A 17,110-nucleotide genomic window follows, 5' to 3' on the forward strand; every position below is an offset into this window, starting at 1 on the left:
GCAAACACCGTACCGCTGTGCTATAGCTCTGACTCTTCCATCTCACTATTTTGAGGTAGAAAATGAATGAGGCAGCCAATATACAGAAAAGTTTGCCCACATCTCCCCTCTTGAAATTAGTGCTTTTATATTTCCAAACTTTAATGCTGGGATTAAAGTTCATACTTTAGTACCAGGGAGCTCTCTGCCTTTGGAGAACTCAGCTTCCTTTTTCTCTCTTTCTCCTCTCATCTACATACTGGAAACAGTGTCTAGGAAAATACATAATACTGCCTCCTCAGGGAGTGGGCTTTTTGGTTTTGGGGTCACACCCAGCGGTGCTCAGGGCTTACTTCTGGCTCTAAGCTCAGAGATCACTCACAGGGGGTTTGGGGACCATATGGACTGATGGAGATCAAATCTGGATCAGCTGCACGCAAAATAAACGCAATCATGACTCTACTATTGATCTGGCTCTCAGAACACTGGGGAGTGTTTAGGCATCTTTGTTTGAGGTGGAGAGAGGTGACAGTGATTCTTTTTATGACCTTCTCCCAAATAATCTAAGATCATCTTTCAGGTTTGCAGAATAGCGGAAATTGTCCTTCTTTCTAGTTCCTTTATTCTGTGGTAAAGTAGATTACTGTATGGATGACAAACTTTTTTCCTTCTTTCCTATGTTCTTAGGAATAGGGGGAAAAAAGTTCCCTGTTAGTGCTATGACACTATATAAGTCATGCATTTCTGAGGGAAGCATGTGAAGGGCTGAACACAGAGGCAAGACAAAAAAATTATTCTGGATACATTTATAAGTCAAAGAATAAATAAGAAAGGTATGAGGATTTAGAAGTGGAGAAACAAGGGTGATGAGTTGTGGAGATTAGACTGTCTACATGTTAAGTTATTACTATAATGATTATCATCATTAGCTATTACCATGACCATTATCATAATAGCATTTTCCAAAATGTATTCCAAGGTGATTTGATTAAAAAGGTATCAATACAGTGCCAGAGAGATAGCACAGAGGTAGGGCATTTGCCTTGCAAGCAGGAGACCCAGGACAGACGGTGGTTTGAATCCCAGCATACTATATGATCCCCTGTGCCTGCCAGGAGAGATTTCTGAGCACCGAGCCAGAAATAACCCCTGAGCGCCTCTGGGTGTGGCCCCCAAACAAAAACACAACATATTATCAATAGATTAGCTTTGAATAAAAATGGGAGACTGCATGATTAAAAATAATTTATTGGTTTTTTTTTGGGGGGGGGGGCACACCTGGTGACGTTCAGGGGTTACTCCTGACTATGTGCTCAGAAATTGCTCCTGGCTTGGGGGACCATTTGGAATGCCGAGGGATTGCACGGTCCGTCCTATGTCAGTGCCTGCAAGGCAAACACCCTACTGCTTGAGCCACCACTCGGGCCTGATAAATTTTTTTTTTTTTTTTGGTTTTTGGGCCACACCCGTTTGACGCTCAGGGGTTGCTCCTGGCTATGTGCTCAGAAATCGCCCCTGGCTTGGGGGGACCATATGGGACGCCGGGGGATGGAACCGCGTAAATTTTATTTTTAAACATCCTGGTTTTATTTAAAGCAACACTTCCTAAAGTCTTTTAACACACTGAAATGTACTGTAAGTCAGCAAAAAATGTTATTCAATCACCAAGGTGATATAAAAAGCATTTCCAAATTAACTTTTCCACAAAAATCTTTATAACGGACTACATTAAACTGAGAAACTTCTGCACCTCAAAGGAAACAGTAACTAGAATACAAAGGTGAACCATGGAATGGGAGGAACTATTCACCAGATACCCATCTGAGAAATGGCTAATATTTTAGATATATGAGGTACTGATAGAACTTAGCAAAAAAAAAAACTAATCCTATAAAAAATGGGGAAAAGTGAACAGTCATTTCCTCAAAAAAAGAAATACAGGGCCCGGAGAGATAGCACAACGGCGTTTGCCTTGCAAGCAGCCGATCCAGAACCAAAGGTGATTGGTTCAAATCCCGGTGTCCCATTTGGTCCCCTGTGCCTGCCAGGAGCTATTTCTGAGCAGATAGCCAGGAGTAACCCCTGAGCATCGCCGGGTATGGGCCAAAACCCAAAAGAAAAAAAAAAAAAAAGAAATACAGATGGCCAGGGCCCGAGAGATAGCATGGAGGTAAGGTGTTTGCCTTGCATGCAGAAGGATGGTGGTTCGAATCCCGGCATCCTATATGGTCCCCTGAGACTATCAGGAGCGATTTCTGAGCATAGAGCCAGGAGTAAACCCTGAGTACTGCTGGGTGTGACCCAAAAACACAACAAAACAAAAAATACAGATAGCCAAAAGGCATATGAAAAAATGAATGCTCCACATCACTAATCATCAGGGAGATACAAATCAAAACAGCAATGAAATATCATCTTGCACCACAGACTGGCACATAGCACACAAGAATAAAAACAACCAGTACTGGCATAAAATTGGGAAAAAGGAGCTCATTCACTGTTGATGGAATGCAGTCTAGTCTTGCCTTTCTAGAAAACAATAGATATTCCTTAAAAACTAGAAATTGGGCTTCCTTATGATCTAGCAATACCACTCCTCGGGATATACCCTAAGAACACAAAAATACAATACAAAAATGTTCTCTGCACTCGTATGTTTATTGCAGAGCTGTTTACAATAGCCAGAATCTGGAAACAACCCAGGTACCTGAAAATAGATGAGTGACTAAAGAAACTGGTACATCTACAGTAAAATACTTACAGCAGTTAGGAAAATCAAGTCATGAAATTTGCTTATACATGGGATGGCCACGGAGAGTACATTGTTGAGTGAAATGAGTCAGAGAGAGAGGAATAAAAACAGAATAGTCTCACTTAACTGTGGTATATAAGAAATAAAAAACGGCATGGGATGATATCCAAAGACAATAGAAATGAGTATGAGGAGGACCAGTCCATGACAGGAATCTTGTCAACAGAAGATGGGTAGTGCAGCTAAAAGTAGAGCAAGTTCTACTATAAAAGGGATATGCATGGCACCCTTTCATTAACATTAATGCAAACCACAGTGTCAAAAAAGAGATGGGGGAGATAGAGGGAAGAGATAAGTAAACTGCTTGACCCAGACTTATGTGGGGCAGGGTGGGTGGGAGGGAAGAGGATATCAAGAAGGGTGAGAGGAAAACTGCTGACAATGGTAGTGGGAAATGCTCACTGGTGAAGGTTGTACACTGCATGACTGTAACTCAATAATGAACAATTTTATCTGTGGGAAAAAAACCCTGTAGTATATAATACAGATTGTTCAATCTGTATCTATAGTGTTTAATTTAAAAACAAAAACTAGGGCGGGAGAGAGAGCATGGAGGTAGGGCATTTGCCTTGCATGCAGAAGGATGGTGGTTCAAATCCTGGCATCCCATGTGGTTCCCCCTAAGCCTACCAAGAGTAATTTCTGAGCGTAGAGCCAAGAGTAACACCTGAGTGCTGCTGGGTGTGACCCAAAAGCCAAAAATAAATAAATAAAAACAAAAACTAAAAATAAGAAAAATGCATTATATCAAACTAAAAACCTTTACAGAGTGAAATAAACTATCATTAAAATGGAAAAAAAGAAAAACTAACCCTTATGATTAATAGTCTGCATATATATAGTATATATAGTTTATATATATAGTTTTGTTTTGTTTTGATGCCTCATGCATCAGTGTGTAGGGCTTAATCCTGGCTGTGCTCTCATACCTTCTGAGGCTAGGGAACCATATATGGTGGTGGGAACTGAATTTAGGTTGGCCATTGCAAATCAAGCACCATACTCACTGTACTATCACTTAGGCTAGGTCTGCATATTTTAGATAATGAAATGGCGAGGGTAACTACTAGTTACCCTTTAGTGACAGTGAAACCAGTGAAATAATAGTTATCTAAATTATCTGAATTAAAAATCATGTTCATTATAATTTCACCCTTGCTATAAAACTCACTGACAAAATTCCATTTATAAAATAGAGGTAACAGAGTCAGTAACTTCCTGTCTAGGTTATTCTATGAACCTTTTCACCTACACCATAAGCTGTTTAAAAACTGTTACACTTTTCCATACCTTTTACTAGGTTTCACCAGCATTTTGAATATTGCTGCTACTCAATCAATAGTTATTGGTACCTAATAACCCAGAGATTTTTATGAAAAACTTTCAAATTATTCTTTATCACACATATTAATAAACTCATTATAAAACTCACCTCCCCTCCATTTACAAAATCCAGAACAAAATAAAGCTTTTCAGTTGTTTGGAAAGAATAATGTAATCCAACCAAAAATGGGTGTTTCACATTTTTCAAGAGCACATTACGTTCAGCCATAATATGTTTTTGCTGTTAAGTAAAAGAGTAAAGAATCAGTTAGTGTTTTATATATAGAATAATACTGCTGAAAAATAAATGTAGAAGAAACAGAGACATTTGTTTTACCTCTTTTCTGTTGAGAACTATCTTTTTCTGTAACACTTTAACTGCATAATATTTCCCATCCAGTTTCCGTTTTGCAAGAAGAACCTGTTAAGGATTATGTGTACTATTAGAAATTTGCATTTACATAGGAATAGTTCACTTGTGAATAAATTGATATTTTTATTTTGTAAAACAAAGTCCTAGGGAAATATCTCAGTGTAACATTGCAGGTCTAGCTACAAAAAGGCAGTTAAGTTTAATTCCCAGTTTCACTAAACACACCAAACGGGATCCTGACAGTACTACTCTTTCTGATTGGCAGCTCTGCTATCTGTAATCTCTGATGCCACAAGTAATTTCTGGTTGTATGGGCACTGCAGCTCAGACTGCAACCCTAAGGCTAAAGAGATAGCATGGAGGTAGGGCATTTGCCTTGCGTGCAGAAGGACGGTGGTTCGAATCCCAGCATCCCATATGGTCCTCTGAGTTTGCCAGGAGTGATTTCTGAGCATACAGCTAGGAGTAACCTCTGAGCGCTGCTGGGTGTGACCCAAAAACTAAAAAAAGAATGCAACCCTCAGTACCAACATAAAAGATGTCACAGTGCCATGGTCAAGAAGTGTGACCCCAGTAAGAACACTACAAGCGGGGCTGGGTAGGTGGCGCTGGAGGTAAGGTGTCTGCCTTGCAAGCGCTAGCCAAGGAAGGACCTCGGTTCGATCCCCGGCGTCCCATATGGTCCCCCCAAGCCAGGGGCGATTTCTGAGCACATAGCCAGGAGTAACCCCTGAGCATCAAACGGGTGTGGCCCAAAAACCAAAAAAAAAAAAAAAAGAACACTACAAGCAAAAAAAGGTTCAAGTGTCAGAGCTAGGTGTGTATGTGACCACTAGTCATAACAACAACAAAGGGGAGAGGAGGAGAAAAATGTAAAATATGCAAAAAGAGCAAAGAGCATTAAATGTAGTAGAGTAAGATTTATTTAAAAGAAAAAAACTTCAGTGTGAAAATGTCCAGTGCTCAATTTTAAGTATTTATTCCCTTTCTCATTCATCTGTTTAGACTCAGTTAAGCATTTTCCTTCTTAAAACTCTTTTTTCCCTTTTTTTGCCCCATTCTAGATACACTCATACTCATCTTCCATAAAGGTAAACACTATTTCTATCTGCAATAAAACTGATAAACTACCGTTTTTTTCAATTTTATGTAGTTAGAATTATATAAAGCAATCTAACTTTTCATTTTATTTTATATTTTTTTACTTCTTTCATTTTAAAGCATGCAATATTTATCATGTTGTCATAGTTATTGTTCGTATTTTCAGTGTACTTGTACTACAGTATATGATATTACAATTTATATATTTTTCTGTATACAATTAGACGGTTAATCATTTTCTGTAATCAGAAATACTACTATAAGCCAGAAAGATGGATCAAAGGGTGCATGTTTTGCATGATGAGACCTGGGTTCAATCCCCAAAAACGCATATTCTCCTGAGGGACACCATCAACACTAAGCACTACCAGGTGTGGCTCAATCTCTTCTCCCTAAATGATGCCTGAGGCTTATACCTTTTCTAGTACATATGTATACATATTTCTACTGAAAATAGAACTAGAAGTAGAAGGTGTTAGTGTCAATGCTTATATTCAGCTCCAATAATGAATAACTTTTTAATAGCATAAAAAGGAACTACGAAAGATGTATAAATGTCCATAAAGTACCATAAAATCATAACTAAGAAAAATTAAAGAGGAAATCTAAAAAGGGACGTAGGGTCCAGAATGCTGTGTGTGTAACAAGTGCCTGGTAAACATATAAATTTTATGTAATAATTTGAGTAGATGCCTTTTCTCACCAAATATTATCAGTATTTCAAAAGTAAACACCTTAATTCCATATATGCATACCAACAATTCCAGTAGTCTCTATATATCAAGCATCAAATATAAATTCTTCTAGTAGTCATTTCTTCGCTCTTACCTTGCCAAAGCTGCCTTTTCCAATAACTTTTAAGAAATCAAAGTCTGTTGGTTTAGCACTGAAAAAAATGAATAGTGACAAGAATTAGTGCTCTAGAAATTGGAAAGATATTAACTTCTGAACATTTTTAGTATATCATTCTTTTTTTTTTTTTTTTTTTTTGGTTTTTGGGCCACACCCTGTGACGCTCAGGGGTTACTCCTGGCTATGTGCTCAGAAGTCGCTCCTGGCTTGGGAGACCATATGGGACACCGGGGGATCGAACCGCAGTCTGTCCAAGGCTAGCGCAGGCAAGGCAGACACCTTACCTCTAGCACCACTGCCCGGCCCCATAGTATATCATTCTTAAATAAAAATTGGATATAAACTATTTCAGCATGATTCCAGCTTTCACATTAGCAGTTTGCCTCACTCATCTTTAATATAAAATAGGTAACAATAAGCAGTTATCAAGATATACTTTCTGACTAAATAAGGCATTTTATAACCTTTTTTCAGTCTTGTTAGGTTCTGCTAAAGAGGGACTTTAATAACAGTCTCTTTGGAATAAAGAGTTATGTGTGTGAATATAAATATAATCACACATCTATAACCAAATTAGCTGTGAACTGAACAGAGCTTCTATATAAACCAAATATGTTAACCATAAGCCTTAGTTAACTGTCAATGAGGGAACTGAATAACCATATAGACTAATGACCCATTGCAAAAAATAAGTCTTCTGAAATGATAGTGATTGGCTAAAACATACAGAAAGAATTTTTATCTAGTACACACAATATAACTAAGAAAATTTCAGGTGAAATTAAGGAATTGCAGAGTTTTTCATGTATTTCAATTTGTTATATTACAGATAAAAACATTTTTGATTGTTCTCATATATGGGAATGTAGAGAAGCCAAAAATAAAGAAGTCAAAGAGAATACTAAGACTATACTTTTATTTATATTAACCTGCTATGTAAAATCAGCATTGGCTACATAGAGGTAGGTAAAAACACACAGCAGTAGAAAGTTGAGTTTAAGTATTTATAAGAGGGGCTAGAGAGACAGTACAGTACAGTACAGTAGATAAATGCTTCCTTGCACATGTCTGACTCAGGTTTGTTCTCCAGTATCCCATAGGTCCTGAGCACCTGGAATGATTCCTGAGTGCAGTCATGAGTAACTCTTGAGGATCACCGGGTGTGTCCAAAACAAAAAAAATAATAAATAAAAGTAGTCCAAATATTCATTAAGAACTGTTTCCTCCGAGAGGGAATAGCTCCACTTACATTTAAAATTCATTCAATTCATTACAGAAAGATGTAAATAATTAAAACATGAAAGTAACACCAGAACTAGGTTAAATATTAAAAGAAAAGGATTAGGGTGATAAATACTTAACTAAACTTAGATGTTTTTCTTCCTCAAGAACCTGCTCTTTGGATTAGCTATCATGTTTTTTAATGATATATTCTGAGATCCAGAAATAGTTTTTAAAATAATTGGTATATTAAAAAATACAAATGCCTCAGAATAATAAGCAGGCTAATAGAGGCTATTCAGGGCTTCGCTGTTTTTAGTGATGAATCCTATTTACAAGTAAATTTCCATTTTTGTGTGTTCTGTGTTGTGCCTTACCACTCTAAAGCTAGAGACAGAAAAGAATGTCCCTCTTGCAATTACATTATAAATCGTTCTTTGTTACAAAATTTTTCAATCAAAAAAACCAGCAATCATCTCTAGTTCTCTACTGTACATATTTCTACCAAAATCTTTTGCCCACCAAACTATGAAAGCTGTGTATAAAGGTCACCAATAGCTATCAAATCCAGGGGTTAATTCTTATTCTTCACATTTTGAGCTCTATCAGCAGGATTATCAGGGGTGGTTACTCACTTAATAAACTTCTTTCACTAGATTTCAAGGGAGCATGTTCTGACCTTTCTTCCAATCTTCTTAAAAACTACAATTACGGGCTGGAGAAGGGGCGCTAGAGGTTAAGGCATCTGCCTCACAAGCACTAGCCTAGGACGGACCTCAGTCGATCCCCCAGTGTCCCATATGGTTCCCCCAAACCAGGGGCGATTTTTGAGCATATAGCCAGGGGTAACCCCTGAGCGTCAAAAAAACAAAAAACATCCAAACAGACCTATAATTACTTTAAGTTTCCTTGACTGATTCTTCCCCAACCTTATAATATTGTTTCAGGATCCTTAAGTATCCCAGAATCCAATCCTCAAACCATTTGTTTTTATCTGCCTGTATGCATCATTAAAAAAATCCAAAAGAGTACAGGTAGCATAAACGAGTAGAAGTGGCATGTCCTAGGATAAAAGAAAATACTTCAGAATTAACTTGAGAAACCAGAAAGGATGATTACAAGTAAGGACAACACTTTACTTGTCCAATTCATGGCACATATCAATACCAATCTGTTAGGACTATTTCAAATTGAGTTGAGAAAGGATTTGGAATTTTTCTTTTCTTTTCTTTTCTTTCTGTCTTTTCTTTTTTTTTCTTTTTTTTTTTTTTTTTGGTGGGTGGTGTGGTATAGGACGCCACACCTGGTGATTTTCCTATACTCAGGAATCACTCCTGGCTGTGCTTAGAGAACCCTAGGGGTTGTGGAGGTTGGCCTGGTTGGCCACATGTAAGGCGAATGCCCTACCTACTATACTATCATTCTGGCCCCTGGCCTGAAATCATTTAAATTTAGAATTTAAGAGTTGTTTCACACACATCTAATGAATTTCTGGAATTGGCATGCAAAATAAAGTCAGTATCTACCACTCCTGGTGTTCCTCAAAAAGCTTTCCATGTTCAAATAAATAAGGGACTATGTAAACTGGCAAAATAAAGTTTAATCGCTTTTTTTTTTTTTGGTTTTTGGGTCACACCTGGAAGTGCTCAGGGGTCACTCCTGATTCTCTGCTCAGAAATCGCTCCTGGCAGGCACAGAGGACCATATGGGATGCCAGGATTCGAACCATTGTCCTGCATGTAGGCAAATGCCTTACACCTCCATGCTATCTCTCCAGGCCCTAATAGCTTTTAATATGCTAATGTCCACACACTCCGCTGGCTGGCTAATAAGGAAGGCTGCACCAATGACAGAGAGCAACAGGAGAATATCAATGACACAGCAGGATGATATGGTCAGAGTAACTCTTTAGCATCTCTCAAGACTTATGGCCCCTTCAACTGCACCCAACTAGCAGTCTGTAGGTTCCAGGCTCCTCAGAGCTCTAGCAAAACAAGTGAGAAGATAGAGCAGAAATGAGGCAAGTACATGACACTATTACTCAATAACTATGACTGTATTTCACAGACTTTCAGTTCAACTGGTTTAAAGATGTATATCTATGAATCCACGAATAAAGATCTTCATAAATTTAATTAAAAGATTTACTGAAAACATTAGACTTACTGAGGATTTCCAGATGGTCCCAGGTTGATGTTCTGTGAGGTAGAATGTAGCTGTTGGGATGAAGAGAAAAAATATTTCATTTGAATTTCAAAATTAATGACAATCTTCAAAATAAACATTAACGGTACCATATATTTGAAATAAACATTAACTGTACCATATATATTTAATGAAATCAAAAACCTAATTATTTGTGGAACCCACAATTAAGCATTACACAGGGGACCATGTAATACTTAGCTCCCACATGCAAAAGCATCTTTTAAACTCTTCAAGCCACCACCTTGGCTCCTACAGTTCTAATCCTTAACGAATTCATAAACTTATTTGAAAAAGTACAGCCAATATACAACAGAATAATTTCTTATGATGGATTTCAAGAGCAGTTTAAGGAAAAGAAAAAGCAGAATAAAGTTCAAATTGGGGTCAAAGAGATAGTACTATGGGTAAGGTACTTGTCTTGCATGTAGTCAACCCAAGTTTGATCCCCAGCATTCTGATGGTCCATCCCTTTGCTTACCAGGAGTGATTGTACTGAAGTACTAAAGTACTCATGGCTCTGTACTAAAGTACAGAGTAAACCTTAAGCAATGCTGGGTGTGGCCAAGTCCACCCACCCAAATAAAAATAAGGCTCAAGTTAGCATAAAAAAACACACACTGGGGGAAACCAAAATGTGTCAAGGATTATTTTGACACTAAAAACAACTGGTAAAAAAACACTGATTTTGGCCTCACTGCAAGAACTCTACCCAAGACCTCCCTGCCTGGACCCCGCACCTCACAAGGAAATCTCAAAAGACAAGGGGGAACCCTAGTCTTTCATCCTAAGTATAGACCTATATAACACTACCTCTTATCCTGTTTCACTCCAAATGTAAAGTGATCTGTATCACTTTCTCCCTTTTTCTTTTCTTTTTATTCTTGTTAGTTTGTTTTGTTTTAGTTTTTGTTATTTGATTTGATTTGTTTTTGCTTCTTTTGGGTCACTCCTGGCGGCACTCGGAGGGTGCTCCTGGCTCTATGCTTGGAGAACGTCCCTGGTGGGCATGGGGGACCATAAGGGATGCCGGGTTCTGAGCCAACGTCCTTCTACAGGAAGGACAGACACCTGGTCTCCATGCTATTTCTCCCGGCCCCATTTTATCCCTTTAATTACGTCTTATTTAATCTTTTTTTTTTTTTTTCCGGTTTTTGGGCCACACCCGGCGATGCTCAGGGGTTACTCCTGGCTATCTGCTCAGAAATAGCTCCTGGCAGGCACGGGGGACCATATGGGACACCGGGATTCGAACCAACCACCTTTGGTCCTGGATAGGCTGCTTGCAAGGCAAACGCCTCTGTGCTATCTCTCCGGGCCCTAATCTTTTTTTTTTTTTTTTTGGTTTTTTTTTTTTTGGGGGGGGGTCACACCCGGCAGTGCTCAGGGGTTACTCCTGGCTGTCTGCTCAGAAATAGCTCCTGGCAGGCACGGGGGACCATATGGGACACCGGGATTCGAACCAACCACCTTTGGTTCTGGATCGGCTGCTTGCAAGGCAAACGCCGCTGTGCTATCTCTCCGGGCCCTAATCTTTTTTTTTTTTAAGAAACTTTTTTTCCTTTAGATATGTGTGAGCATATATATTTTTAGTTTTTGTTGGGAGTCTGTTTTCTTTTCTCTCCACCCCCCAAATCCACCAGCAATATAATGTAGCACCATTTCCTCCTGCAAAGACATATTAAACAAAGGGCAAATTGTACGTATAAAAACAAGCTCTTATCTACTAGGGATAAGAACTCATACTTGTATACAACACAGGGAGATCTCCCACCCTGAATGTATGTCATGTGGAAACAACGTAGGCTCCAGGGAACTAGACACTGACTGTCCAGCCTTGACTCCTGGATCCCAGACACAGAAACAACAGAGTTCTCCACAACAGCTCCAGGAACCAAATCCCCTCCAGGGCATTTACAATGCTGCTCTGATACCAACAAGTGCCAGTTCTAAATTGATAACCTGACAATGAGGAAATGGTAACAACTTGATCTAAGAGCAAGTTGTCCTTCCTCATCAGCTATCAATAAGACAAAATCAGAAAACATGTTACCCTTTGATCTGTGCAAAAGCCAAGATCGCTATATACAGATGACTGGTTGTTGCAACCAAGACTGGACAGTACGCATCCAGGGACCAACAACAACAACAACAACAGCAACAAAAAGTTCTAGCCTAGGGGCCTGGCGGTGGCGCTAAAGGTAAGGTGCCGGCCTTGCCTGCGCTAGCCTTGGACGGACCGTGGTTCGATCCCCCGGTGTCCCATATGGTCCCCCAAGCCAGGAGCAACTTCTGAGCACATAGCCAGGAGTAACCCCTGAGCGTTACCGGGTGTGGCCGAAAAACAAAAACAAAAACAAAGCAAAACAAAAAAGTTCTAGCCTAGCTTTTGGTCTACGATCTGTTCAACAAACAAGATCTCCAATTCCAGAGGTCTGACTGAGACAACCGAAACTGAATGGGTCTTCCGGAAACATAACGGAAGACTTTATCCCAGGCTCCATCCTAGGAGCAACATAATGACCAAGACCACCAACTACAGAAGATAGATTAAACGACACTGAAGAAGCATAACTGCTAGAACCACAAAGAAAGACTTCATAAGCTCCATTCATTGAGTTGCACAGCCACCAAGATCCTAGATACAGAGGTCTGATTTTACCATCCAAGACAAAGCTGAAGTCTTCCATACACCACGAAAGCAACAGGGGAGAGTAAATGATCATGCAAGGAGTCTATAGTTAATCGCATGACAGTATACCTCAGGGGTGGAGAAACCCTGTATCTCCTAGGCCAAGGAATTCCCTCTAAAATATCCCCAATAGTTACTGTGCCTATGCAGGGGGAAAAAGAAAAGGAAAAAAAAAAAAGCATAAAACAATCATTTTTCTACATATTTATTTATCGATTGATCAATTTTTTTGACGTCTTTATTTTGGTGTAGAGACTGAAGTTGATGTCTCCAATATTATTATTTTTTTTTTTTTTGGTTTTTGGGCCACACCCGGTGATGCTCAGGGGTTACTCCTGGCTATGCGCTCAGAAGTCGCTCCTGGCTTGGGGGACCATATGGGACGCCGGGGGATTGAACCACGGTCCGTCCGAGGCTAGCGCAGGCAAGGCAGGCACCTTACCATTAGCGCCACCGCCCGGCCCCATATTATTTTATTTTATCTTTCTCTTTCTTTTTTGCACTTGAGCATGATTTGATTTCAGAACCGAGACTATTGTGTGGCGCTTGTCTTTATTGCTGTAGTGCTCACTGGTTATTTAATTTGATATTTCTTTCTGTATTGTTGTGGTGTTTCAATTACCTTTTTTCACATTCTCTCTCAAACTGAGGTTGGAAGCGGGACTCCGCCCATTTTCAGCATATTTGACTTTTTTGTACCCCAATCTATTGCTTTTCTTTCCTTCAAACAAAACCACATACCTCGATTTATCTAGCTCTGCCTCTTAAATAGAGGGGGAAACAAATAGATATAGGATCACTAATAGTAAGCCAGACAAAGAAGGGTCCACCTACTCTACCGGCCCAGGGGGTGATGGTGGGGTATATGGGTTGTAGAAAGGGAACTGGGATGGGGGGAGGACATATATGGTGATGGGTATTCCCCTGATTCAATGTTAATATGTACCTAAAATACTACTGTAAAAGATATGTAAGCCATTATGAAAAAAAAATTTTGTGTTTTAATCAGAAACTTTCTTTGACTTACATGTATTATTATATTATATTAATTATATTATGTTATGTTATGTTACCATTTATGTTAGTTTACCTCATTATGTTAATCCATTTTGTCTCTTGAATAAATTCTTACAATAAAAAAAAAAGAAAAAAGAAAAAAAAACACTGATTTTGGAACTGGAGGCATACTACCTGCCTTGTACTTGGCTGACTCAGGTTAGATCCCCAGGACCTCATCCGATCCCTTAGGCTCCACTAAGTGTGGTCCCTGAGTGAAGAGCCAGAAGTGTTTAGTACTGCAAGGTGTTGCCTCAAACAAAGAGAAATAGTGATATTTTTTTAGGGGGCTAGGAAGAGAGCTCAAAGTGTCCGTACACATGCCTACATAAAGGAAACCATAATCTATGGTCTCACATGTTCTCCAGTCCCCATAGCTACTAGACGACTCCAGAGCAATTTTCCTGAAATATTCTGGGCACTGCAGTTATGTAACCCAAATAAAAATAGACAAACAAACCCAAGTCTCCTTCGTTGGTGTCTGAGCTACACTCCTGGTTTTAGACTCAGGTATCGCTCTGCATTCACGAATCAAACAGGGGGCTGGAGTTGTGGCGCAAGCAGTAGGGCATTTGCCTAGCACGCGCTAACCTAGGACAGACTGCTGTTCGGTCCCCCGGCATCCCATATGGTCCCCCAAGCCAGGGGCGATTTCTAAGCACATAGCCAGGAGTAACCCCTGGGCACCACAGGGTGTGCCCCCACCAAAAAAAAAAAAAATCAAACCTTGGTCAATATGTGCAAGGCAAATGCCCTACCAGCTATACTTTCATGCCAGTTATTTCAGCTAACTCCCTTGACCTGAGAGTATAAGCTATTTTTTTTTTACTGGGCACAATTATAAGCAAAGTTCATGACTTCCATTTTCCTAACAGCTTTTATATACCATAGTTTCTCTGTCCACTTATCTGTTCCTGGGAACTTAGGTTGTTTCCATTTCAGGTTATTGTGAATAATACTGCAATGAACATAGCAGTGCAGATGACTTTTGTGCATTGTGTTTTGAGCCTCTGAAGCTATATTCCCAGGATTAGTATTACTGGGTCACAGTGAAAATTCAGTTTCTATTTTTCTGAGGTATGTCCATATTGTTTTGTAAAAAGGCTGGAAGGTAAGCATTTCCAACAGCACTGAATGAACACTGTAAGACTGAAACTGAACTGAAGAACTACTCTGTAACTCTGTATCCCATTTTTATTACATTCTAAAAAAAATGGGCTAAAGTTTAAATACAATATTTTTTAAAAGGGCCTACATAAAGAACTTAAAGCATAGCTTAAGAAATAGGAAAATGACTACCAAAACAACCCAAAAGCAGGCAGAAAAGAAATAATAAAACTAAGAGCAGAAATTAATGAACTAAAACCCCCAAAACAATCCAAAGAATTAACAAAAAGCAAGAGTTGGTTCTTTGAAAAAATGAGTCAAGATCAATAAACCATTAACAAGATTCACAACAAAGAGAACCAGAGAGAGAGAGAGAGAGAGAGAGAGAGAGAGAGAGAGAGAGAGAGAGAAAGAGAGAGAGAGAACCCTAATAATCTAAGAAATGAAAGCAGGGATGTCACAATAGATTTTATAAATACTCAAAGAATAGACATTACTTTGAGACAATTTATGCCACAAAATGAGAAACCTAGAAAAAAATGGCTAAATGTTTGGACTCCTATCCCAAGGTTTAACCAAAATTATATGTAATACTTGAACAGATGTTTGGCTGTTGAGGAAATTGAATAGTAATAAAAAGACTTCTCCAAGACAAAAGCCCAGGGCCAGATATTCACAAGTGAAGTATTTTATTTTTTTTGTTTTTTGGGCCATATCCAGTGATGCTCAGAGGTTACTACTTCTGGCTCTGCACTCAGAAATTGCTCCAGGCAGGCTCAGGGGACCAGATCGGGAGCCAGGAATTGAATCAGGGTTTGTCCCAGGTTGACTGGGTACAAGGCAAATGCCCTCCCACTGCGCTATCTCCCGGGCCTCCCTTTTAACCTTTAAAGAGGATCTAGGCCAATCCTTTTCAGAGTCTTAAAGCAAACTGAAGAAATAGAAACAATTTCTATGAATTCTATGAAGCTAACATCCTGATACCAAAAGCAGACAGAGACACCACATACACGCACACGTGTCATGATATCTTTAATGAACCATATGGGACACCAGGGGTCAAATCCAGGTTGGCCGTGTGCAAGACAAAATCCCTACCTGCTGTGCCTATTGCTCCAGTCCCTAAGTATCTAATTTTATTTATGCAAAGATCCTCATGTCATCATCACTATATCTAGAGCTATTGTTTTCAGTAGTTTGGCCAGCAGTAAAGACCTGCAGTAAGAATACAGCTCTTCATTTCTTTTTTTTTTTTTTTTTTTTTTTTTTTGGTCCACACCCGGTGGTGCTCAGGGGTTACTCCTGGCTGTCTGCTCAGAAATAGCTCCTGGCAGGCACGGGGGACCATATGGGACACTGGGATTCGAACCAACCACCATTGGTCCTGGATCGGATGCTTGCAAGGCAAACGCAGCTGTGCTATCTCTCCGGGCCCAATACTGCTCTTCATTATCAAGTTTTTATAAGTAGAACAATCAGTACAAGAACAATGAGATGGTATAAAAGGTAAAAGTGAAGAAATCAAAGTACAAAAGTATATCTAGTATAATAAAAGTAGATACTTAGGGGCCTGAACAAAAGCACAGTGGAGAGGGCATTTGCTTGCATGTGGCTGACTCAGGTTCTACCTCGGCATCCCATATGGTACTCCAAGCCTGCCAGGAGTGATTTCTAAGCACAGTGCCAGAAGCAACCCCTGAGGGCTTCTGGGTGTGGCCCCCCAAAACAAGATAAGTAAGTAAATAAATAAATAAAATTAGATACTTAGGGACTGGAGCAATAGGCACAGCAAGTAGGGCTTTGGTGCACACGGCCAACCTGGATTCGAGCCCTGGTGTCCCATATGGTTTCCTGAGCCTGCCAGGAATAATTTGTGAGCACAGAGCCAAGAATAACTCCTGAGCACCATAGGGTGTGGCCCCAAAACAAAACAAAAAATCTGAATCTTAAAAATACATATTAAGGGAGGGGCTGGAGAGCCAGTATAGCAGGTAAGGGATTTACTCTGCATGTGGCTGATCTGGATTCCCTCCCCAGCATCCCAAGCACTGCCAGGAGTAACTTCTTTTTTTTGGTTTTTGGTTTTTGGGCCACACCCAGCAGTGCTCAGGGGTTACTCCTGGCTGTCTGCTCAGAAATAGCTCCTGGCAGGCACGGGGGACCATATGGGACACCGAGATTCGAACCAACCACCTTTGGTCCTGGATCAGCTGCTGTGCTATCTCTCCGGGCCCCGCCAGGAGTAACTTCTAAGTGTAAAGCCAAGACTAAGCCCTGAACATCATAGATTGTGGTTCCAAAACCAACCAACCAAAAACAACACTGAAAAGAAAGAGGAAAGAGCCAGAGAGATAGCATGAAAGGAGGGCATTTACCTTGCATGCAGAAG

General features: G+C 39.8%; 1 protein-coding gene across 1 annotated transcript in view; it reads right to left on the reverse strand.

Moving 5' to 3' along the window:
- Nucleotides 1-17,110, reverse strand: part of SGK3 (serum/glucocorticoid regulated kinase family member 3) — a 96,258-nt gene that overhangs the window by 15,920 nt on the left and 63,228 nt on the right. The window contains 4 exon segments of the mRNA XM_049781859.1: nt 4,224-4,355; nt 4,452-4,535; nt 6,417-6,474; nt 9,828-9,877. Coding sequence (XP_049637816.1) covers nt 4,224-4,355; nt 4,452-4,535; nt 6,417-6,474; nt 9,828-9,877 — 324 coding nt within the window.

This window comes from Suncus etruscus, chromosome 10 (genome assembly GCF_024139225.1).
Source record: "Suncus etruscus isolate mSunEtr1 chromosome 10, mSunEtr1.pri.cur, whole genome shotgun sequence".
In the NCBI taxonomy this organism is placed as follows: domain Eukaryota; kingdom Metazoa; phylum Chordata; class Mammalia; order Eulipotyphla; family Soricidae; genus Suncus; species Suncus etruscus.